Source organism: Convolutriloba macropyga, chromosome 3 (assembly GCF_964194025.1).
Source record: "Convolutriloba macropyga chromosome 3, txConMacr16.3, whole genome shotgun sequence".
Lineage (NCBI taxonomy): Eukaryota > Metazoa > Xenacoelomorpha > Acoela > Convolutidae > Convolutriloba > Convolutriloba macropyga.
In genome coordinates, this window is record NC_134470.1 from 32,909,836 (window position 1) to 32,934,664 (window position 24,829).

Here is a 24,829-nt window from a genome sequence, read left to right on the forward strand (position 1 = left end):
ATACCCCTGCAAAAAAACGAAGTTTTTTTCTTTAAAAAATTTTTTACCTGATCGAGTCGTATAACTCCGAATTGTACACATCCAGCACAGCATAGTTCCATCTACTGTCCACTATAACTAGCAAAGGTTTCGAGGGTGGTGTGTATACATCTACTTCGACCCACTCTGAGTGTGTTGTCTGTGCACTCTCGTGACAATACAGGGATGACCGAACATAGAACTGGTAGTGTGTGAGAGGTAAAAAATCTCCATGCCGGGTAAAATGCGTCACTGTGATATTTTGTTCTGAAAGTACCAACAATTGGGGCTAATATCACTCCTATTTCATCATAGTTCCCTATTTCATCGGCACTATTACTGCCCTCGAATTTTGCTTGAAATTCAAAGGCGTCTCCAATCTTTACCCAATTTTTAATTTCTTTTCGCCAGTGAATGGCGCCGAAGTCTTTAACTATTCCGTCTATAACTACTGTGCAGGTGCCTGGCACGACAAAACATTGCGGTCGAAAGTGGGTTCTACTCAATTCACCTTCCTCAATTTCACCTTGGAAAATTCTGATGATTCTTGGAATTGAACCCCTGCTAGTCCTTTTGCAGAAATAATAATCGGGGCCTAGACTATTTTTTTAAGCTTCGACAGGGGGATATGTTTGCGATATAATATATATGGCCCTTGAAATGTTATGAAAAATGACTTACCAAGCTGAGCTTGCGAATCGTTAACCTCAAACTTGTAATCAAACTGGGAATCACTTATTTGACCACCAGGTGCTGTCCACGTAATGAGGATTGTTGAGTTGTCAACAGAACTGTATCCCACATGATTAGGTGCTTTGGGTACAGGACACGCAAAAGGAGCCAGTGTGGTCGACCGCAGTGTTGTTAGTTCTGAAAAACTCTAGTTAAAGGGAGAATAAGTAACCCCGTTTTAGGTTTTCTTAAAAGTCGAGACCGAAAGTAGACATTTCCAGAACACCTCCAAAACTCCCGGGTCGAGAAAAAGTTGGAAAAGTATGTAAGATCAGCGGTGACATGTTGCTTTTTTTCACCGCAATTTTTGTGAATAATTTTGCGTTGAAATGCGGTGAATGCGGTAAAATTATGTAAGTACTGCATCACTGCACCACTTCTCACTAGCTTTTTTTTGAGTTTAAACCAAAATCACTCTACTCTTTGTAAAACATACGAGTTGAATTTTTGTAAGATTAGCGGTGAAATTACAAATTTTAGCGGTGAATTCTGGTGACTTTGTAAGTTCAGCGCTTTTTCTAGTGGTGAAATCAAATAAATTAACCGCTTAAAAAAAGTTTCAAAGAGAAGTATAATTTTTCGTGGGTAAATTTTACGTGCGTCTTTTAATAAATGTATCATAACTTCGTAGAACAAAAGAAAATTTGAAGCGTTTTCTAAGCGGTGAATTTATATTATTTCAGCACTAAGTTAAGCGGCGAATTCATGTAATTTCACCGCATTTTGTGCTGTTCTCAGACAAATTTAAAAACTTTTTTCTAATCGGTGAACACATGTAGGTTCACGACTAAGTAAAGCGGTGAAGTTATGTAATTGCATCGCATTCACCGTGTGATACCTCTTGCTGTGGAGGTATGTAATCGAACCACGAAAGTGTTGTAGATTATTGAAATTGGATTAGAGGCGCGAATCAAATGTATTACTTAATCGTCGGATTACCGCTTTTAGTTTTATTCTGTAATAGCGCTACAAATGCAGCTCTATTGTGATGACGTGGAATTCCTTTTCGAACCTTGATAGGATTTTTCTGCTGTAAAACTGAGAAGATTGAGAACAACTGAACTTCAAGAATTAAGTTTAGCGAATGAATATTAACAAAATGGGAAGTGTGATCAAAACTGAAAACCTGATTTTTAGTCGTTGGTAAAATATACTGATGGGAAATATGGTTAGAAATGACTTTTACTAGGACAAGGACAATCTTAAAATAATTAGGTACAAATTAACTGAATATGGTACAACCTTACCACATATCCACGTCTTCGACAAATTTTAAACTGCATAAGTGTAAAATTTAAAATATTAATAACATATGTACTGGTTATTATAGAAAGTAATTTAAAATAAACTTGAATAATAACAATCCAACAGATTGAGTGCACAGGACGCGAGAAGACTATGCAAGGTAAATTAAAAGTAATGGAAATCTGTTGCGTTTACATTAAAAATTAAGTATGAAACGTAAATTATTGCACAATTGAGATGCGAATCCCCTAAATTTCAATAAATTAAGCGCACTGTGCTAAATTTCCAATTTTAATTTAACAATTGTAAACCAGTTCAGTTTACAAATATAGGCCGACATGAAACAGAAAATTTTGCGCAATTGTGGCACAATTCCATTATTGACTAATTTAAACAGATTACAGTTAACAAATGACAGTGTATGAACAATGTAAACTAAAATTAAATGATTGCATGAAATTACTCAGTTTTGAATGACAGTTTTTTGCAGATTTCAAAGACGCTCATACTAATCTCTCTTGCATAGTCATCGTAATCATATTCCTCCGGGGACCAAGTACCGATCGGTGGAGCTGCTGGAGGACTGACTACTGGCAATTCAAAAGATGTATCGAGTACAGGTGGTTGAAGCACTTCTTCTTGAATTACAGTCTCAATTACGAGATTGGTGGGTTTGTGCCGTTTTGGCACAGAAACGGAATCGTTGTCGCTTACGGAACATACAGAACTCTCGAAGCCGAAATAGTCCGGAGCCTTTCTGGTTTGTTTCGATTTGGACGTTGAAGGAGAGGTGGTGGACGAGGTGACTGATGACGCAGCAACTGACCAGGCATTGGAGGTGTTAAGTGTAACAGATGATTGACGAGAGCGATTTCTCCCCACTTGAGGCTTTTCGGGCTTTCGGGAGGACATAGCTTTCGAAATGTTGCTATTTGCGGATGAGATCCCATAAGCAACGTCAGACTGAGTTGGGCGATGTCTTATCTTGAATTCTCCCCGATACTTTTTCTCTAAGTATTTTGTGTGCCGAGCAATCTCTTCCTCAGTCGTCTTATCAATAGGGAGAAGACGTCGCCGAGCATACTGCCAAAGGTCGGTGTTGCGCTCTGCACGAGTCGAGTCCCGAACATAGCAATGTCGCTGTTTCTGACTTTAACTTCAGGAAATCCAGGTTCCTTGATGACAGTGGTTGTTGGCGAGGTTCTCAGAAGAGTGCTACCTGCAGCAAACGTTTCCCAGAGTCCTCGTAGGTCCTTCTTTGACCGTTTTGAAACCCTTTGGGCTAACTTGAGGTCCAAAGGTCGCTCTGACCGCAGTATGGGGTTATTCAACTTGGAGTGCAAAATAAATCTTGAGATGGATTTATTTTTGTCCCCATTGTACCTGCGGCCTGCGTCAACTAGGGCTTTTTGCATAGCCTCCTCAACAAGGATGTCACTGCACTGCGGCCACCAGTTAACCAGCCATTGTCATCGAGATAGTCCTCCATGGGAACTGTATCAGCGTCTAAAAAGTGGTGTAGAATGTTTTCATATGACAAATTTGACGACTTGGGTAATGTGCAAATATTACTTAGTGGTGTGTTTGGCTTTCTTCCAAAATGTGCTCGGAAAGGTGTTACGTTTGTTGCCTTTGTTTACATATGCGTAATTGATATACTATTGACTTTATTGCTTCTTTAATTGTAATTGTTTTATTTCTATTGTCTAATTTCATTCAGTTTAGGCGCCTTTTAATTGTTTGTATCAAATGCTCCACTAATCCAATAGCTCTATGATCGTTAGCAGGAGCAGTGATAATGATAAAAATATGTTGTTTACAGAAATTCTTTAATTTATATCCAATTAAACAACGTGCTTGATCTAATCTAATGTTTCGGGGAACACCATGTATTTGAATATTTTCATCCAGAAATTTAATTACATTGGGTCCATTACCTTTATCAACAAACTTCTACTGTAGGGTATTTAGAAAAATGGTCAATACATGCGAGAAAATGTATATTTTGATCTTATTCATTCGTAATAGGACCTCCGAAGTCAATTTGTATTTCTTCATTAGGTTTGAAACAATTTAATAAAGTTTGCCATTTCGAAGCTGAAAGGACGGGTTTGAGGTTCTTACCAATATCAGTACAAGGTTAGCACTGTGCAGCCTTATTAAGGATCTCTCGATGCATGTGTGGCCAGAATGCATACTGCTTAAGCTAATCATACCCCAGCTGACAAGGTGGGTGAGGTGGAGAATTCTAGTACGGCGCCCTAAATTGAATGTGGTATTGCCACACGTTCGTCGACGCATACGCAGCCTGACCCAACATTCAAATCCCTCCAAAAGGAAAAGAGATAGGGATTCACCTCCGTGCATCTTTGGGCGTCGTTTTGTAGAATGCAGTCTCTCACTTCTTAACACTGCATCCTTGCTCGTTAGTACTGCTAAGAACCATTTAGTGAACAATTGATTGAGATTGTTTTCAAATATTTCTTCTTTTCATTGTTCGAAATTCCGCGAGGTTTGTCCATCATTAGAAGAGTGGGTTGAACTAACTGCCAAATTCGGCGTTGACTGGAAAGTTACCCTACTGTGGGTGGGAGGAGTTTCAGGATTTGACTTCGGGCTGCTCATTATTGGGTTAGAGTTTGAGTTTATTTGTGTTGCGTTTGTTTTCAGATTAGATCTAGAGTGGATTTTTGCTGCGTTTGCAGTATTATCAAGAAGCAACTGACTTGTATTACGATTAATGGCAGAAAGCAAATTGGAATAGTTTGTTGAGTGAGGATGTGAGGCACGTGTGGAATGTGTGTGATTGACGCTGCAAAAGTGCTGTGATTGGCAGTTTTGCTATGTGGTATTTACATAAATTGCTGCAATAGCGTCACGAATTGGGGTAATTGTTATTACCACAAATTTTTCATCGTATTTGTTTGTATCTTTTGCTTCTTGATTTGGTTGGCGAGAAAGGTAATCTACCAGCCCCATTTTTGCGCCTGGTATATGTTCAAAATGAAAGTCAAAGTGTAAGAGTCGATCTAACCAAAGGGTTAAACGACTATTATATGATTTGTTAGACCAGTGTTCTTTCATAATTGAAAGTAGTGCTCGATGATCTGTGATGATTGTGAATGATTTGCCGAATAAATAATATTTAAAATATTCTACGGACCACACAACCCTTAATAATTCTTGTTCATTGATACTGTAACGTTCCTCATTTGAGTTGAGGAAACGAGACGCGAAAGCAACTGTATGCCAACCTGTTGGTGAAGGCCGTTCTAAGGCTGCTCCTAATCCAGCTCTAGATGCATCGCATTTCATTCGGATTTCCAATTGTGGATTATAATGTGTCCTCTCTATTGCGCTTCCGACTTTATTTTTAATTGATTGAAAATGAGTTTCGAGTTCATCAGTCCAAACAAATTTTGTATTCTTTTTAGGCATTGGTCGATGTGGATGGCATAATTGAGACAGAATAGGGATGAATTTACTTAAATAATGAACAGAACCTCTGAATGGTCGTAATTGTTTTAAATTTTTAGGTGCTGTTAAATTTAAAATTGCTGTTGTTTTTGTTTCAAGTGGTGCGATTTCTGATTGAGTAAATTTATGACCTAACCATTCTATTTTGGTTATAGCGAAATGACATTTAGGTAAAATCATTCGCAAATTATCGTCGTCAAATTTTTTCAAACATTTATAAAAAACTTAAAATGATCTTCTTTATAGCTGGGGCTGATGATTATAATATCATCTAAGAAACAATGAGTATTATCTAATCCGACTAGTGTGTAGTCCATTACTTTTTGGAATGCTGCTGGCATGTCAGTTAATCCGTAAAATCCTGTAATGAAGAGGTATGTACCAGTACCCTCGCCACTAAATATATTAAAGTTGCAATGCCTAGCTGTTTCCGGGTCTAAATTAAGTGATATGAAATTTTTATCTGAACAACTGTTTAATTTTATAGTGTGTTTTTTAAGTTCGTCATTAACTAAGGGTTGCAAATTAATTAGGACCCTACGGCCTTTTCGGTGTATAGGCGTAAAGTCTTTACGAAACATAGATTTAACTGAATGTTTTAATGATTTACCAATTCTTGAGATTAGACATGGAAAATCAAATGCTATCTGTTTCTTGATTAAACATTGATTTTGATCAGCATTTGCGACTTGTTTTGTTTGAGTGAGCGAAAGACCAAGTTGTGGGAAAAGATCTCGTCCAATTATAGGTCTATGGCCATCTTCCACTACTGTCACATTAACACCCGTAGCTACCCAATCCTTACATTTGACTGAAGTCTTGATCACTCCGATAGTTTTGATTAAATCGTTCGAGAAAGTTTTGAGTTCGTGCATCTCTGGTGATTGTACCCAAAAGCATTCTTTACAATCCGACACTACAGCAGTCGCGAGATTTTTATTAAATATAGTGCAAACGCTTCCAGAATCCACTAAAGCTTTTGTGCTGGTTTTCCCAATGCGACTGTTTAAATTCACTGGCTCCACTTCTCTAGTGTTGTTATTGATGGTTGCAACACAATTGTCATCATAGTTGTCGTAATCCGAATCGTAATTTGCATCGTAGACAATATGTTTTTGGAGCAATCTATCAATATGGTTAATTTGCTCTCCGACTGTTGCTGAAGTACTCACCGTTGCTGTCACGGAAATAGAATCATCAACATTGTTCACTCTGGGTTTCGGCTTAAATGGTTGTTTAGGTTTTCTACACACTTCTGCAAAATGATTGAAAATTCCTCAGTTTTTGCAATTCTTCCCACGAGCAGGACAGTTTTGTCGATGAGCAGCCGACCACCCATAGCCACAATTGGGACAAATTGTAGGTTTCACCAAATTATTCGTTGAAGGTCCCGATCTGTTCCAAGAACCTTGTAGGTTGTTTATAGATATAATTGTGATTTCACTTGTAGTCTGATGTGTGGCGGTTTCAGATATCTTCAACTGGTTCTGTATGCCAATCTCAATATTCATGGCTACTTCTAAAGCGTTCTTAGCCGTTCTCGTTTCTTTTAGCAACTCTTTTTGAATCTCACCGTCTCGCATTTTTGCTTTGAAAACATCCAGAATGATGGATTCTTCGTGACTTCCTAGGTCGCAGTTCAAAGACAGTTCAGGGAGACAACCATAGAACTTTTTGACGGGTTCTCCTTTTAATTTTTTCCTGGTTAAGAAGGCATAACGGTTTAAAGTTTTAATTCGCTGCTTTGTATATACCTGATCTAGACTCTCCCAAAGATCTTTCGTAGTTAGCCGATCAATTTGGATATTTGGTTCTTTGGAACCAAATATTCGACGTCCTTCCAACCCGAGACTACGATAAGTCAGAAAACAAGTTTTGTTGTCGGAAAACTTCCAGGGTTTTTCGCCGCACAATATCCCTGCGAGTTCTATTTTCTGACATCTATTTAGCCATGCATTCTTGAGTTGTTCTTTCCGAGTTTTTCGTTCTCTTTCACTCTTAGCCGTACTATTTTCTACATTATCTTCTTAAATGGGTTTGCGAGGAAAAGTGACTTTGTCCGGTGGATCTTCACAAAGAGCATCGATTGAAAAACCCTCTTTTGTCAGGATGGCCAGTTTCAACAATATCTGCCAGCGTTCCCATCTTAAGGGTGGTTCTAAAGTTGGTTTCGCCCAAAAGGGTTCGATTCCAAGAAGGGCACGTTCTTTGACTTCTGACTGCGCGATGTGATACCTCTCGCTGTGGAGGTATGTAATCGAGCCACGAATGTGTTGTAGTTTATTGAAATTGGATTCGAGGCGCGAATCCAATATATTACTTAATCGTTGGATTACCGCTTTTAGTTTTAATCTGGAATAATGCTACAAATGCAGCTCTATTGTGATGACGTGGAATTCCTTTTCGAATCTTGATAGGGTTTTTCTGCTGTAAAACTGAGAAGATTGAGAACAACTGTTTTTCAAGAATTAAGTTTAGCGAATGAATATTAACAAAATGGGAAGTATGATCAAAACTGAAAAGCTGACTTTTTAGTCGGTGGTAAAATATACTGATGTGAAATATGGATAGAAATGACTTTTACTAGGACAAGGACAATCTTAAAATAATTAAGTACAAATTTACTGAAAACGGTACAACCGTGCCACACACCGCTTATCTTACATAATTTGGACACTTTTTTCAAGCGCTCAATTTATGAAATGTCGCCGCTATTTTCAGCGCTGAAATTATGTAATTTCACCGCTACAAGGCGATAGAGGTTTTTTTGACCGTATACACCGCCTGATTTATGTAATTTCACACTATTCACTGCTTGTCTTACTTTTATTTTCCGCCTTCACCGCTTATCTTACATAATTTTGCATTGAATGACGGTGACACCTCAACCCGGGCGGTGACCTTTCGGAAAAAAATTGACCGTCTATAAAGAAAGGCAAAAAAAATCACCAGAGAAAATGTATTCCGATGATATTCGTTCTATTCCTTTCTTAATTTCGACAAAAAATCTATCGTATGCAGACAGATTCTCATTCAGGAAAACCTTAACGACAATCTTTATACGAAGTATCTTGAAACCAGCAGCCGTAGTTCAACAACATCAACAACACTACCCTGCAGGATAAGAACTTGTCTTATGAAAATAGTCTTGTGGGGGGCTCCATTTTGAAAAAAAAATACGTAGTCGAGCTCTCTGTTAAAGTCGAGCAAAGGTTTTTTTACATGGGGCAAAAAAAAAAGACTTTTCTTAGGCATTTTGGGCTAAACAGGCTCTTTTCATAGGCATTTTCCGTTCTTTTTGTAAGTCGAGGTCTTAACTTGGGTAGCATTGAGCAAAAAAAAAACAACTTAATATTTCAATTGTTTTCAATGTCGTACAATTTTAAAAGCTTCACCAGCTTTTGACTCAGTCTTCTTAATATTGCGCACAAGTGACTTCCCGATTTCTTGCAATTTAACTCATTTTTGTTTTAAGAGCATTTTTGTTGTTTGAGTTTTGCAATTTTATCTTATTTCTGTCACTATTGTGGCTTGGTTTCTGTAACGACAGGTCGCCTCCACTTTTTAGTGAACCAAGGTTCAATATTTACAAAGGTTTTTTTTCAAAAGGTGGTCGTATGACTTATTATGGAGAATAACAGGTCTGATATGATTCCAATGAGGTATAAACTATGCTTCTTAACATGTCGATTTGATAGGTATTCGTTTAAGTGATTTTGAATTTGTTTTTTTTCAAAAATAGAAACCTAATTTCGAAATTGGAATTTTTATTCTTCTTTTTCGAACTGTTACCGAGTCTCATTATTGACAGCTCTCATATGTTATCTAATGGAATACAGATTTTTTTTATTTCACATTTTATGTGTTTCCATTTTTCTGTGTTTATATGTTTTTTTAAATAGACATTGAGTTTTGGTAGTATTTAATGTTTGCTATTATTTGATTTTTATGTTTTGCTTGTCCAGTACTCTCGTAAAAGGCAGGTCTCATCGGCTCTCTAATCCAGCATTATTGTTTTCACTTGAAGTTTGTTGAACGGTATGTGAACTTTTGGAAAGTTTTCTATCTCTTGCTCATTTGGTAGACAGTTAAATCAGAACGTGGATGAGCGGAGTCAGTACATTATGTGATAACGCACATTACCGAGCCTCTTTGTTTTTTTGAGTTACAGTAATGGTCGTTTATAATTTTTTTTTGTCATCCCTACTGCTCAATAAATTTTAAAATGTCTTTAACTGGGCTCTTTTCTATTGTAGAAGCATGCAAAAACGAATCCAAGATCACGATATAAAAACGGATGTAATGAGAACGATTGAAATTTCCGAGAATTTTGTGAAATTAATGTTGCGTAAATAAAAATACGTACGGTATTCGGTCCATTAGAAAACTTAAGCCCTTTCCACAAAAAGCAAATGCACGAAACACTTATGAATTAATACGTGTAGTTAACAAATTTGTAATTGATGGTCCAAATTGTAGATAGAAAATCGATTAATGGGGCCTGTTTATTGGCGATCAACGTTACGTCAAATACGACAAATAAAACAGTTCAAGCAACAACTCAACGCCAAATTTATATTGCGGTTCTCGTTAAATTATTATCAAATTATCATAAATTAAATTTTCAAGTGCAGTTAATAAGTGGAAATCAGCGAAATAAGCAGAAAAACATAGAAGCTTCATGAGGCTTCTATGTTTTTCTGCTTATTTCGCTGCTTTCCGCCTATTAACCGCTCTTGAAAATTTAATTAATAATAATCTGATAATAAATTATGGCCAAGTTTTTAGAAGTGGGCCAGGAGCTTCGGAAAAGTGTGCGTTTTTGCAAAAATTACGGGAACGCAGTGCTAAATATGGAACTTCCCAACTAAATTTCAAACTTTACGACACTTTTTTGTATAGGATTAAAAGATGAAGCCAAAAAAACGAACAATGTCCAAGCTGTTTTCGCAACCTTAGTTAGAGATACAGCTGTACATTGGATTAGAAATTGTTTTTGAATGAAAAAGACGTTTCCGATAAATAAATTTACCTGGTGCACTCCAAAATACATCCGCACTTGTAGCAGTCTGTCCATATTTGGAAACCTCAACTGAGAATCTGAACGATAGCGTCGTCTCCAGGATGTCAACTCGATAAGGCCAACTTGTTGGATCTTGACTGTGTTTGAAACCGTTGATGAGCAAGCTGGAACAAAATAAAAAGTTTGTCAAAAAATTAAACTTTGTGGGCTTTTCACTCTGGCGGCACCTAAAGTTTACGGTGCTGCGTATTTACCCTTTCTGTCAGAGAATACAAACTTGGTTTCAAGCATGTAGTCTTTCCCTAGTTCAGCAGACGGAACCAATACGACAACCATTTTGCAAGAAATGTTTGGTATGCTCTGTTTTTAACGTCGGTATGGCGCTTTTGCCGCTATGTTTGGCTTTAAACATAAAAAATCATCTGTATATACAAAACTAGAACATTTCATATGAGAGGAATGGTTAAGATAACCTCTGGGAACTATAATAGTAAAATAAATAAAAGAACAGTTATTAAACTACCGTTTGAATCTTTCTGGACATACTAAAGCGTATGAGCTAGTGAAAAGATCATTTTAAAACTAAAGTTAGTGTTGGGTTATGGACTTTCGCAAGCGGAATAAAAAGCGTTTTTAACTAAGTAAAAGAATTAATTTCTCAAAAAATGAGAGAATAACAAAATGATATTTTACAGAAGAATTTAGAGATTTACAGGAGAGATCTGATTATTAGATCAAGATGGTGATTTGAATTTGGGGATGAAAAAGGACTCAAAAATCAGCTGTATATATACCCATTATCAGTGTGAAAAAGTCAAGATACAAAACTAATCTTAGCACCGTGATTTATAGTGGGGGTCGCAAAAGTTACCCAATATGGTTTGCTTCTGCAAATCAGTCGCAAAGGGAACCATAAATGGAATGCATTTGCACTTTTCTAAGAATTCATTCTTACTTCCGGAGATATCATCATCATTTAATACATGCTGGGAAGATTTTACTTCACTTAATCTAACTCTAATAATAGCTATCTAGATTCACCAATTTGAACAGAATATTGATTCTCAGCACCATTTCTTGACGATTCATTTATATAATTTCTTTGATCGAAGTCATATTGCTTGTCTTTCTAATCTGGTAAGTCACTTTGTTTCGATGTGCTTGCTCCTTTTGTGCATGACTGGGTTTTGGCAAAGTCTGATACAACTTTGGTTGTCCTCTCCATTTGCTATTGGACGTTTCTGTTGGATGGCAAAATCCTCTAGAAGTTGTTTCAGGTAGAGTGCTTCCTGAACTGCTGCTGCCATGCCCTGATATTCTGCTTCTGATGAAGAAAGAGCACGTCCGTTGAGCTTGAAGTAATAGCCCGTTGTTGATTTTCTGTCGTTCACGTCTCCAGACCAGTCTGCATCACTTTCCCCCACTAAATCATAACTAGCCTCTTTTGTGTAAGTAAATTTTAAACCTTTTGAACCTTGAAGATATCGCAGAAGTCGTTTTCCGCAGATCCAGTGTTGATTGGTAGGTGCATTCATGTGTCTGGACAGAATGTTGACTGTGAACATGATGTCTGGCCTCGTCTGTTTGGCCAGATACAGAAGTGATTCAACCAAGCTTCTGTAGATCCTCTGGTCCACTTCTTCGTCTCTGTTCTGTGCTGTCTGAAGTTTCAAATTCAGATCAGCTGGAGTTCTTGAGGGTTTGCATTGATCCATTTGAAACCGCTCAAGCATTGTCTCTATGTAGCGTTCTTGGTCGACTGTGACTTTGCCCTCTTCTCGTCTGATTCTTAGACCCAGAAACCAGTGTAGTCTCCCTCTGTCTTCCATGTGAAAGGTTGCTTCTGGTGCCTTCTTGACATCAGAGACCACTGTCATACTTCTTGATGCTACTATGATGTCGTCAACCCGGACCAAGATGAAGGTGTGATCCTCTGCCTCTGATCTTGCAAACAAGCAGTGATCGTTCCTGCTTCTGGTGAACCCCTGTCTCAGTAGGAAGTTTGCCAGATCTTTGTACCAGTTGTTAGCAGCCTGTTTCAAACCATAAATTGATTTATTTAGTCGACATACTAACTTCTCCCCATCTGATCTGCGTTTTACAAACTCCTTTGGCTGTTCCAGATACACTTCTTCCTCGATTGGTGAGTTCAGGAAAGCAGTCTTGACATCAAATTGGTGCATCACATGGCCCTGCTTTGCTGATAGCTGAAGTAGAATCCTGAATGTCTCTGGCTTACAGGTAGGCGCAAAAGTCTCAAAGTAGTCCAGTCCTTTCACTTGTTTGAAGCCTTTCGCCACATAGCGCGCTTTGTATTTGTCCACTTGACCACTGGGTCCCAATTTCACTTTGTAGACCCATTTGCCCGGTATGACGTCCCTGTCTGTGAGTGGTCTCACTAGGTTCCAAGTCTTGTTGTCTTGGAGTGCCTTGACCTCGTCCTTCATTGCCCGGTGCCACTGGTCCCAACCGTCACATTGCTTGGCTTCGTAGACTGTTTTGGTTTCCACATAGTCGCCCTCAGTCACAGCAAGATGGGTCCTGACTTCTCCAAAAAATTGCGGAACATTTCATGCTCGTGTCCCTCGTCTGGGCTCTGCTCTGTCCGCGTGTTCCATTGCATCTTCATTGAAGCCAACTGTCTCTAACTGTGAGAAGTCTTCTGTGTCACTGTCTTCCAGTGACTCTGAGTCTCTGTGACTCCCTCTTGTTGCAATAGATCCTTCATCTAGTGCTGTTTCTCCAACATCCGAGGCCTCTTGTCTCAGTGTTGTTTCTTGAGTATTCACGCTCCCTGCGTCATGCCACTCCTCCTTTATTGCAGTAGATGTGTCCTGTCGTTCTCTGTTGTCATCATCTTGATGACCATCATCTGGGTGCCAGATTCCCAGTTCCGACCCATCATCCAGTAGGTCAGTCGTTTCTTTGTTGTCAGGGATTGAACCCACTTCAGACTCCTTGATGATCACATCTCGAAGTGCCATCACCTTGCGTGTGTTGGGTATGTACACCAGGTATCCGTTTTCTCCTTCAGTGTAACCCACAAACTTTCCTTCCAGTGCCTTGGGTTCAAGTTTGCTGACTTCTCTGTCCCTCTTCCTCATGAAGACTGTGCAACCAAAAATAGATAATTTACTAATTGAAAGCTTAGGTTTTATACCTCTCATCAGCTCTGCTGGGCATTTTTATTCTCCTCGTCTCACAACCAAGTTTCTGATCCTTGCTGCGTGAAGAATTGCTGCTCCCCACATTATCCTGGGAAGTCCTGAGTCAATGAGCAAACATCTTGCCATCTCCAGCAGTGTCCTGTTTCACCTCTCAGCTAACCCATTCTGTTGTGGCGTCTCTGGTACGGTCTTTTCCTGTAGAATGCCTGCATCTATGCAGTACGTCTTGAACTGCTCTGAGAGAAACTCCTTCGCATTTTCTTGCCTCAGCTTCTTGGGCGTCCCCACACTGAGAACAAATTTCTTCAGGCTGGCCAGTGCTTCACTCTTTGCCTTAAGCGAGTCCACTTACACAAACTTCGTGTACTGGTCTGCAAACACTATGCCGAACCGGAACCCTGACAGTGACTCTACTCTGAAAGGTCCCATCACGTCTGTGAACACCCTCTCCAGCTTCTCTTCTGCTTGGGTCTCTGCCACTCTTGGTACTGGAGTCTTTGTGATCTTGGCCAATGCACACACATTGCATACATCATCGAGTTCCCGCACTGTCTCTGGTGCACTCCTGACCACATCCGCTTGATTCAAATGACCCAATCGTCTGTGCCACTTCCTTGCACTGTCAAGTTTCACGCTGTTGGAACTCATCTTGAATTCTAGAACGCTGCAGGGTAAGTAAAACAAATTATTTTCTTGTGTTAGTTTTACCCGAGTTCCCTTCTGAAGTTTCATGCAGCTGTTTCCTCTCTCGAAAGTGAAGCTATGTCCCCACTCCGTGCATCTTGAGACTGATAGGAGGTTTGAAGAATAGTCCGGCACACACAGAACATTTTTGAGTTCGCATTGGAATTCCCCTTTGTTTGAGGGTATGCTGATCCTCACACAGCCTCTGCCCACCACTCTGGAAGCCTCTCCGTTGGGATTTCTGACCACTGATTGAATGGGCACAAAGTCCAGGAACTCATCGATGTTCGTCACTATGTGATCTGTACAACCACTGTCCACTAACATGCCTGCTGTCTTCCACTGGGTAAGAGCTGCCCATTATTCCTCGTCTGGTGTAGCCAATGTTGGACCCATTGCCACTGACTAACGTTTGCCTCCATCTCTTTGTCTCTTGCATGCCCTGTCTAGGTGAACCTTCTCACCACACTTGCTGCATTGTGCTGTCTCCTTCTTCCTGCTGTCCTTGTCAAAGTGTCCAGGGATCCCACACACAAAGCAGTTTCCTTTCTCTGGGTCCCTTCTCGAAGTCACGCTTCACTGCCAGTGCCACTGAACCACTTTGTCCCTTGTGTCTCTCCACCGTGCTCTCATGAAAGTTCTGCAGCCTTTTCCTCAACTCTGTGAAGTTCGTTGCCGGGTTGAAGCTTTCCTGTATAACAAAACTTTCATACCTCATTGGCAGACCATTGAGGACCAAGGCGTTGAAGAGGGTCTCTGAGACTGCTTCCCCTGCTTCTTGTAGCCTTGTGAGCAACTCCTGTCCTCTGATGAAGAAGCTGTCCAAATCCTCAAAATCCTCGAGCTGCAGTCGAGCAAGCTGTGCCACTAAAGTTACCACTGTCGGTGTCTCCACACTCTGAAATCTCTCTTGCAAAAGCTTCCAAGCCTTTGCTCCATCTCCAATGCCATCATCTCCCACACAGTCATGTTTCATCAGCATGAGGGTTGTTGCATCTAGAGTCAGTGCCAGATGGCACCACACATTGTTCCGTTTCTCCCTGATGTCTGCAACTTCCGTTTCATATGCATCCTTCAGCACCTTGTGGTTCTTCTTCTCATCATTGGTTGCCCCATTGGCCAGTGGCGCAGGCTCATTGGGTTGCTCCTCTGTCCCCAGTAGTGATATGTAGAGTCCCTTCGTCTGCATCATCGCCACAAATCTTGTGCTCCAGATTGGAAAGTCCTGTGCCTTTCCTGTGTAGGTCAGCAGCTTCACTGTCTGTTGATCCATTGAAGTTTGAGCAGGCAAAGCAGTTGTGAAAAGAAAAGGTACTAAGCAGAAAAGGATTATGACTGTCAACAACAAATTAGTTTTGTTTTGGAAATTAATTTATGACTTAGAAAATTGCTGGGCCCATAACCTGTTGGGTTATGGACTTTGGCAAGCGGAATAAAAAGTGTTTTTAACTAAGTAAAAGAATTAATTTCTCAAAAAATGAGAGAATAACAAAATGATATTTTACAGAAGAATTTAGAGATTTACAGGAGAGATCTGATTATTAGATCAAGATGGTGATTTGAATTTGGGGATGAAAAAGGACTCAAAATTCAGCTGTATATATACCCATTATCAGTGTGAAAAAGTCAAGATACAAAACTAATCTTAGCACCGTGATTTATAGTGGGGGTCGCAAAAGTTACCCAATATGGTTTGCTTCTGCAAATCAGTCGCAAAGGGAACCATAAATGGAATGCATTTGCACTTTTCTAAGAATTCATTCTTACTTCCGGAGATATCATCATCATTTAATACATGCTGGGAAGATTTTACTTCACTTAATCTAACTCTAATAATAGCTATCTAGATTCACCAATTTGAACAGAATATTGATTCTCAGCACCATTTCTTGACGATTCATTTAAATAATTTCTTTGATCGAAGTCATATTGCTTGTCTTTCTAATCTGGTAAGTCAAACTTTCTTTCTAATTCTCACTAAGTTTAAGACTATAGTTTAATCGATATTCTAACAGTTAGACCGCAGATAGACGGAGCAAGGTCAAAAGAACTAAAAAACACATTCATTGGGACCACACATCATACTGTAAAATCAAGCATAGTAAACTAGAGGCTAAATGCAAGCATAACGCGAGACTCGAGATATAGCAACGTACCACATTTCCCCAGCTGGAGAAATTTCGGGTGTAACTTTTTAGAGAGTTAGTTTTACAAACATGAATTGAAAATATTTTATATAAAATACTCCTCTCGTATAATCGAGATAGTTAATAGAGCAATTTTTCTGTTAACGCTTCCGTTCTTACGTTTACGTTTGAAACAAGCAAGGCGTCGTTTGATTAGCTGGATCATACGTTGACTTAGACCGATTTTTCAATTAGTCCGAATTTTTACAAGTCTACATATAAGGTAACGCACCCGATCTAATTGCATAACCGTGTGAACACACACAATTTTTGAGGAAATCAATAATATTGATACTTAGTGTTCGAAAAAATATTTTTCCTAATGAAATATTGCAAAATTTTTCCATATAGCTATTAGAACATACATTTGTAGTCCTGATTAATCAAGTATCAGCAAAATCTAACTGTAATTTATTTTATTCCTGACAATTTGTCAGATGTTTATACTTCAACTTCGCATTTATAGTTTTCATAATCTTAGTAATAATGACAAATGGTGCATGATTTACACACTGACGTTTTTGCTACAAACCTCCAATAATACAAGGCTAACAAATTAAATTGGTGAGGTGTCCAAGATTCCGTGTTGTGATAAAAAAGATACCAAAACTAACTTAAGCCGACTGCCTGTATACGTCTATTTCAGTTTCTGTGCGTTGAACCATACACACCATCATTATTTTCACCCGTCGTGATAAAACTAACAACGTTTTCCATCAAAGTTACAATGTTTAACATTTCTCATTTGCATTTGTGGATAAATTTAATCGGAAAATTAGTGTGTCAAAAAATTTTTGGATTCGTTTGTGACGCTTTACCGTTATTGCGACAGTGCAAGTTTTTATCTGAACTGTTTGACGATTTTTGTTTTTACCCTTACATATCCATTTAGCTTATTGTTGTACCCGTGACATAAGGAGGATTGGACTTCTACCTAATTTTTGACAACTAGGTGCGATTTTGTCTCTAAATATTGTGTGCATAACGTGTTTTTTTATTTCAAATTTGAAATTATTAAGTTTTCAGCAGTGTTAATTTTTTTTGGGATGCGTGACAGAAAAACTCAAGTGGCTTACATCATTTCCGTTCTGTAAGATACAGGGAAAGATTTCTCTGTCAATCAGGCCAATCAGTGTTTTGTGGCCGTCAGGAACGATAAGAAGTTTTCCAGTTTCTACTTTCCAGCCATTTGATTGCATGGGGCAGTATATGGATCTAGAATTTTGATTTGCAAATTTTTCCAGATTTACGGTTTCTGACTTACTTCAAAATGTATTTTTTGATGAAATAATTATGATTGTTTTTGGTAACAGCTTTGTTGTTGATAATAGACGGGACCCGTGTCGAAATTAGCCCATTTTAACTCCAGCTTCATGTAAGAGTAGGTGGTACTTGTTTATGGGGATCAAAAAGATAAGGGGGTAAGGGGGTAATGCGGGAAATTTTAGATTAAGACATTACCCGCCCCTAAAACATAACACCCAAAAAGATGTAAGGTTACGGGGTAATTTTTTTATTTTTTGTGGGGGGAGGGTGGGGGTAAAACGATATAAGATAAGGAGGTAATGGGGGTATTGGGGGTAGATTAATATAGATGAACAGTCAAGAATTGTGCAAGCATTGACAGTTTAGAGTCTAAGGAAAACCGGAAAGGCTGTCAGTCTTCGAGTATGAGAACCAAAAAGAATGTAAGATTAGGGCTTCCAGGGTGATAATTACCACTACTTTTTCATCGCCTCCCCCGCCCCCTCCCAAAAAATTACCCCCTACTCATGCGCCATTTTAAATTAAATAGAACCTTTTCATATGCAAATGACGGGTAATGTCAACGGCCATTTCTCACTTTCCTGTGCCGGCCGTAATGCGACACCAGAACATTGGCGGACCCTGTGTTTGTGGTGTGCTTCTGCGGGGCTGTGCAACAACTGCGACAACTTTGTGAGCAACACGCCTGCGAGTGGAACTCTGAACTGGATCTGTGACGAGTGTTCGAAGCTAAGTATTAAAAACCTTGTGTTGCAACTGAATCTCAAATTGCAAAACCTCGATAAAATTGAATCGGATGTGACTGAAGTGAAACAAGCACTGATTGCATCACATGACAAAGATGTCTGTACTGGGAATGAGATCGTAAAAGCTCCGTCTAACCCTTGGCATAAACCATCCTATGCGCAGAAAGTAGTTGAAACAAATCCTGCAAGAAACATCCTTGGTATTCGCAAAAACAGAAGGGATAGCGCCTTCTCTGTCACCAGTGACAGATCCAAAAAACGGAAGCGGTCTGTGAATGAAGTTGCTGTATTTCAAGGCAACAAAACAATTGCGACATTCCAAGGAGTTCAACCTAAGCTGAAGTTTCCACCACGCAAACATTACTTCGTTAGCCGGGTTCTGGTTACAGTTGATACCGACTCTCTTCTCAAGTACTGTAATGACTAAAACTTGAATCCATTAGCTTGCAGAGAACGGCCGAGTCGGAACCAACAAGTGAAATCTTTTCACATTATTTTCCCTGATGATAAAACGGAGCTTGTGGAGTGTAGTGACACTTGGACAGAGAATATAATCTTGCGCAGGTATTTCCTTAACGATGAGGCACGAGCCTGGCTGAAGACTGTGATTTCTGGGCAGCAAGTAACTACAAATTGACTCAATACATACTCGGTCAAGGGCTGTCTTTGGAATGCCATGCCCATATGCAACAATTTTGAGCTTTTACACTAATATTTGATGCTGAATAACTTTGCGTTCTTGGCTATCACTGAAACCTGTATATCAGAATATACGAAGCACTGTATTGATTTGATAGCTGGCCGTAAATACTCTTCGTTTCACGTCTTTCGTACAAACTCACGTGGTGGTGGAATTACTCTTTTCCTGAAAATCAAATTCAAAGCGAAAGTTATTAATTCGTCGGTTTCTCCGCATTTGGAATTTCTATCTCTTGGAATAACGTTCTATCGCAAAACGTTTCTTTTTACCAATGTTTATCCACCTCCTCCTGGATCAATAACTTCTTTTTTCGAGCAGTTTTCCGACCAAGTTTCCAAGCATCTACCTCAATATTTTAATTGTTTTATCTTAGGTGACTTCAATATCTCGTTGAACAGGAACGTTTCAATTCAGCTGTAATTCAACTCTCTCCTTGAAGAATTTGGTTTACTCTGCGGTCCTAGTGAAGCAAGCTCAGTAAATGGCAACATACCGGATCTAGTTATAGCGAACAGATAAATTTCAGTTGACATAGTTCTTGACAAAAGCCTGCCCTCGGATCACTTTGCTATATTATTCGAGTTTGAAATTGAACGACCTGTGAAAAAGACAAAGTACAGAATGGGTTATCATTGGAAATTTGTCAACGATTATGAATACGCTGAGATTTTTAATGACGTGTTTCATAGTGCCCTCTCTGGAATTAATGGTAATACTTCTTCAGATATTATCGATGAGTATTTGATGTTGTTCACACTACGCTCGCCACCGCTAGGGATCAAATTGTTCCTTTTAAACGTTTTCCAGTGCACTCCGATCGCCCTCGCTATTTTGATTCTGAATGTGTCAAAGCCAAGCGCCGAAAAAGAAAGTTGGAGAGAACCTTGAAAAAATATCCATCAACTGAGAATGAAGTTCGTCTTGAGTCCCACTTGTATTTTTACAGAGATCTTCTAAAGGAAAAACGAGATGGGTTCCTTTCACAACGTCTCCAAAATGAAATCAACAAATTGGGATGCCTCACTTTTGATGAATTGTTGAAAAGAAAAGTCAACAAAGTCCCCAATTACCAGAATCCCATAGTTTTATCCCGTGACTTCCAGCAGAAAGTTACGCGTCTTATTCAGCGTTTTGAAAAATCAATCCCATTTTTTGAACCTACATGTCACCACCATTGGTCTGAATTTTCGTTACTCAGCCGTCAATTGGAAGTTGAAAGAAGCCTTAATCGTTTATCGAATTCTACAGCGACACATGATGTTGTACCAGCAGTTCTTTTGAAATTTTTATTAAATCGGTTCTCTGATACCTTCACGGAGCGTTTTAACTGTGTACTATCCCACGGGGTTTTCCCGAGTTCCTTGAAGCAGGGAGTTATAGTCCCTTTACACAAGAAAGATGATGAGAACGATCTTGGAAACTACAGACTGATTACTAACACACTGCTACTTTCTAAAGTAATTGAAAGTCATGTACTCTCTCAGATGAAATCATACTTCAATATGAATGGTTTATGGCCGCTTTTCCAGTCAGCCTATCGCCAGAATCATTCAACGGAACCAAGTATTTTATATTGCCTGAAAAAATTGACTGACATATTAAACAAAAAGAAACCTGCTATTGTCATATCGCTTCATTTGACTTCTGCATTTGATACAGTGAATCTGGACATTTCATTGATGATCCTCAAAAACAAGTTTGGCTTCGATGGAATAGTTCTGAATTTTTTCGAAAATTATGTGAAACATAGAAACTCACAAGTCTTCATCGACAATTGTTTATCGGAAAGTTTAATCAGCACTTCTGGTGTCCCGCAAGGGTCTATTTTGGGCTCTTTGTTGTCTTCAATTTATCTGACACCGCTGTATACTTTGCTGGATGAAATGAATGTTTCATATCATTTTTATGCAGATGATTTTCAGTTGATGTTCGACTATGAACAAGGAAGAGATGAGATCGACAATGTTCTTCAATGTTCCATTGGAATGATGAAAAAGTTGAAACGTCAACAACCAGAATAAAACTGATATAATTTTTCTCAGTAACCGCAAGTTTCAAAACTCCTGAAAAGCTTGTCCTATTTGGAACTGAACTGCTGATAAAAAGTTCTGTGAAAATTTTGGGAATACACTTGGACAGAATCCTGACCATAGAAAAACAGGTCAACAAAGTCTGCCAACAGTGTTATATTCAATTGCGTAAATTGCATGCTGTTAAAAGGTTCATTGATATTAAACAACGCAAAGAACTGGTATCCCGCTTCATTTTACCATGCTTAGCTAATTGCAATATTATCTATACTAGACTGGATAAGCAGTTCATTCAAAAACTTCAAAAAGTTCAAAATTCAGCCGCAAAGTTCGTTTTCGGTTTATCAAAGTTCTCGTCTTCGAATTCAGCTCTGAAAAAGTTACACTGGCTTCCCATTAAACAACGGATTACTTTCAAGTTATGCATTATGTTCAAAGTTGACCGAGCCATCGCTCCTATTTACCTGCAGGAACTTTTCGAAAGAAATGTGTGAATTCGGCATGCTCTTCCAGACAGAAGCTTTCTAGGCTACCAAATTGTACTTCAGAATCTGCTCGCAGATGTTTCAGGTTCCAAGGAGCCAAGAAATGGAATGAATTGCCTGCGTACTGCGTACATTCGAATGTCAGAAACTCTGGAAGAATTCAAAAGTTGCTGAATACTCACCTTCTCTGTCAAGCCTTCTGACGATCAACAACCACTCTTGGGTTCGGAAAGAGTGGATAAGCCCTCGCCATCATCATCATCATCATTTTACCCCCCCCCCCCCCCCCCAGGGTAATCATCTGATGATGAGGTATCAGACACATAGTATTCGTCAAATTGGGATTCGAATATCGACCTTTCCATTTTCACTACTTCTGTAGACACCGAAACATTGCTGACATTGTTACTGGAATTTCAAGCATTTTGTCTGATAGAATACCTAGAAAATCAACTTCTGCCAAGTGGTTTTCTTGCATTTTATACATATTTGGTGTATTGTTGGTCAACGTGATCAGAGAGATTCATTTCTCCAATTACTTCTGTTATGCTTGAACTGATCCCCGATAGCAGTTAAATACTCAAATTTACTCGACGTTCCGGCTTCCTGTCAAACGCAAGGTGAATTCTGAGGCTTTGCGAGGAAATTATATTGATAAAATTGCATTTTTCGCCTTGTTCAAATTTCTCTGCATATTGAAGAGAGCGTTCAGCGCTAACTGTGTCTTTCACAAACTCACGTGGATGTCCATGTTATTCATGTTGAAGGCAAAAGTTTTTTTATATCCAATTTACTGGCTGCGGAGAGTAACACCGACGGAAAAAAACCACTTAATTTTATATAGAAACTAAACCCCCACGGAAATAAACCCCCGCTTCACTTTAACGTGCTGCACATTTAGCACGCTTGGCCATGCCTTAGAGGCGCGTGGGACTTGATATGAAACTATCACAACCAAAAAAATTATCACGGCCAAAATTTAAATGGGGGTTTATTTCCTTGGTGGTTTATTTCTAATGTTAAAATAATTATGTGGGTTTTTTTTCCGTGGGCGTTTATTTCCTAGACTCAAATTTACAGTTTTCAGTAATGATTCCGTAATTTTGATTCATAAATTCAAAACTCCTTAGTTTTCTACTCCTCAAAGTCACTCTGTCGAAAATAAGACTTTCCAAAATAGCAAAGGTAGGTTCCTGTAAATCAAAAAATTCCTTTATTTCAATTGATTAGATGCTCGCCAGTGAGACATGATGGTTCACTTGTCTTCGACATTGTTTTCTTAAACTGAAAAATAACAAAGATAACAATGAACGCAATATTTCTTTTTCATATCTTACTTTCCGATATCATTGTTGTATCAAGTATTTGATCTTCAAAAGTTGGCAAAATTTTCTCCGAAGACAACCCGGACTGAATGTCAAGTCTTATTTAGTACTAATTCAATGAAATTGCGAGTCTTGGATCAGTACTGTATCAGAGCTCTGATCAAGCCAGTTTTTAGACTTTACTCGTCTTAAATCAATTCTTGAGTCTAAGTAAGTCTTGAGTCAAGTTTTAGCCAGGACTTGACAAGTTTTGCGAAAGTCTTGGCCAAGAATTGACGTTCTTGTCATGTCTTCACAAGTCTTGAACTTGAGATAAGACGTGGTCGGTAGTGATTTGTCAATTCAAAACGTGTCTTTCATTGGCGAATTACTGATCAAGAATTAAATTTCGTTCCGGAAAAGCAAAATCCTAAAGCAAAAAGATCAAGTACTGCTGCTTTATCGATGTTGATTTGGCCGGTAATGCGAGATTCATAAACAATTTTCACAATTCCAATGGTACGGTTGTTTGCGTGAGGATCAGTCCAAAAAAATAGCTCAATGCCCAATGGGGTCTTGGGGTCCTTACTACACAACTGTACTATGTCCTACGGTAATCTAAAATTGTGTGCATGAGGAGCTATGTTTGAAAATCAAAGATCTAACGAAACCAAAGAAAAAACGTAGGGGCTTTCGTAGTTAATGTCTAACTCAAAATGAACACAAATGAACATATTATTTTCAACGTTTAAAATGTGGGTTAGAGTTGGTTTCAGAGTCGAACTTCCAATCAACCTATGATTGGTCTCAATTGTACTGTTAGCTATTTTACAAAAATTCCGAAGCTTTCTTAATACTTTAACAAACTACAATAAACAATCGAACAATCACATCGAGAACGGCGGCACCAAAATTGTATTCTTTGTTCAATAATAATAATTTTCTAATGTAAACATAGCACAGAAACTGTCACAAAACTAAAGATTTTGTTGTCATTTCGATCATTAAGATCAAGAATATGGTAACTTTTTTGGTCGACGCAAAATCCCCCCTGCTGGAGAAAGATAGCCTATATTGATTTTTCTTCTGAATTGCAGGAGATGATTTTGTGGAAGCAATGTCTGCCCCAACCTCTTCGTTTGTTCAGAAACCTATCCCTGTGGTTTCAAAAATCTTGTCGCTGGGAATGTCAAGTATCATTTAACCCATCCCTGTTTCTGAAACTGCCAACACAATCTGTTCTGATTACTAATCACCTTTGAAACTCCATGATCCAATTTTGAAGAATATTTTTTGAAAAAAGATGCAAACAACCCTTTTTCTGTTATCAATTTTTTCGCCTATATATTTTCTCACTTTTACTAACTACCTTCGAAATATCAAATACCAGCAGTTCAGATGTCAATGTTCAGCATGGTAAAAAGTTTTATACAGGAGAAAACATGGATTCGTTATATTTTAAACTCATTAGAAGCAACAAAATAGACAAGTTCTTTTCACAGACCGCTAAAACTGCTGTTTTCTTGCGTCTCATGAACTGTTTGAATTCCGAAAATCTTCAAACTTTCGATAATACTTACAACGGATACACACAAGAGCCAACGTTATAAAGAACCGACGTTAGAAAGCGCCGAAACCTGACTTTTTTTAAGAAGAGCCGAAAGCAAAAAGTTGCCTTTAATTACCCTAAATTGTTAATCGATTACCAACAAAAGTGCTTAAGTGGGTTAATTGGTCTTATGTTCGGTTGTGATAGTTTCATATCA

The 24,829-nt window shown here is 38.7% G+C and overlaps 1 protein-coding gene across 1 annotated transcript in view; it reads right to left on the reverse strand.

Moving 5' to 3' along the window:
* Window positions 1–24,829, reverse strand: part of LOC142336610 (uncharacterized) — a 64,937-nt gene that overhangs the window by 18,141 nt on the left and 21,967 nt on the right. Inside the window, exons 4-6 of the mRNA XM_075385521.1 lie at window positions 10,505–10,659; window positions 700–888; window positions 48–285 (exon numbers count right to left, since the gene is read on the reverse strand). Of these exons, the coding sequence (XP_075241636.1) occupies window positions 48–285; window positions 700–888; window positions 10,505–10,659 (582 nt within the window). The remainder of the gene's footprint in view (window positions 1–47; window positions 286–699; window positions 889–10,504; window positions 10,660–24,829) is intronic.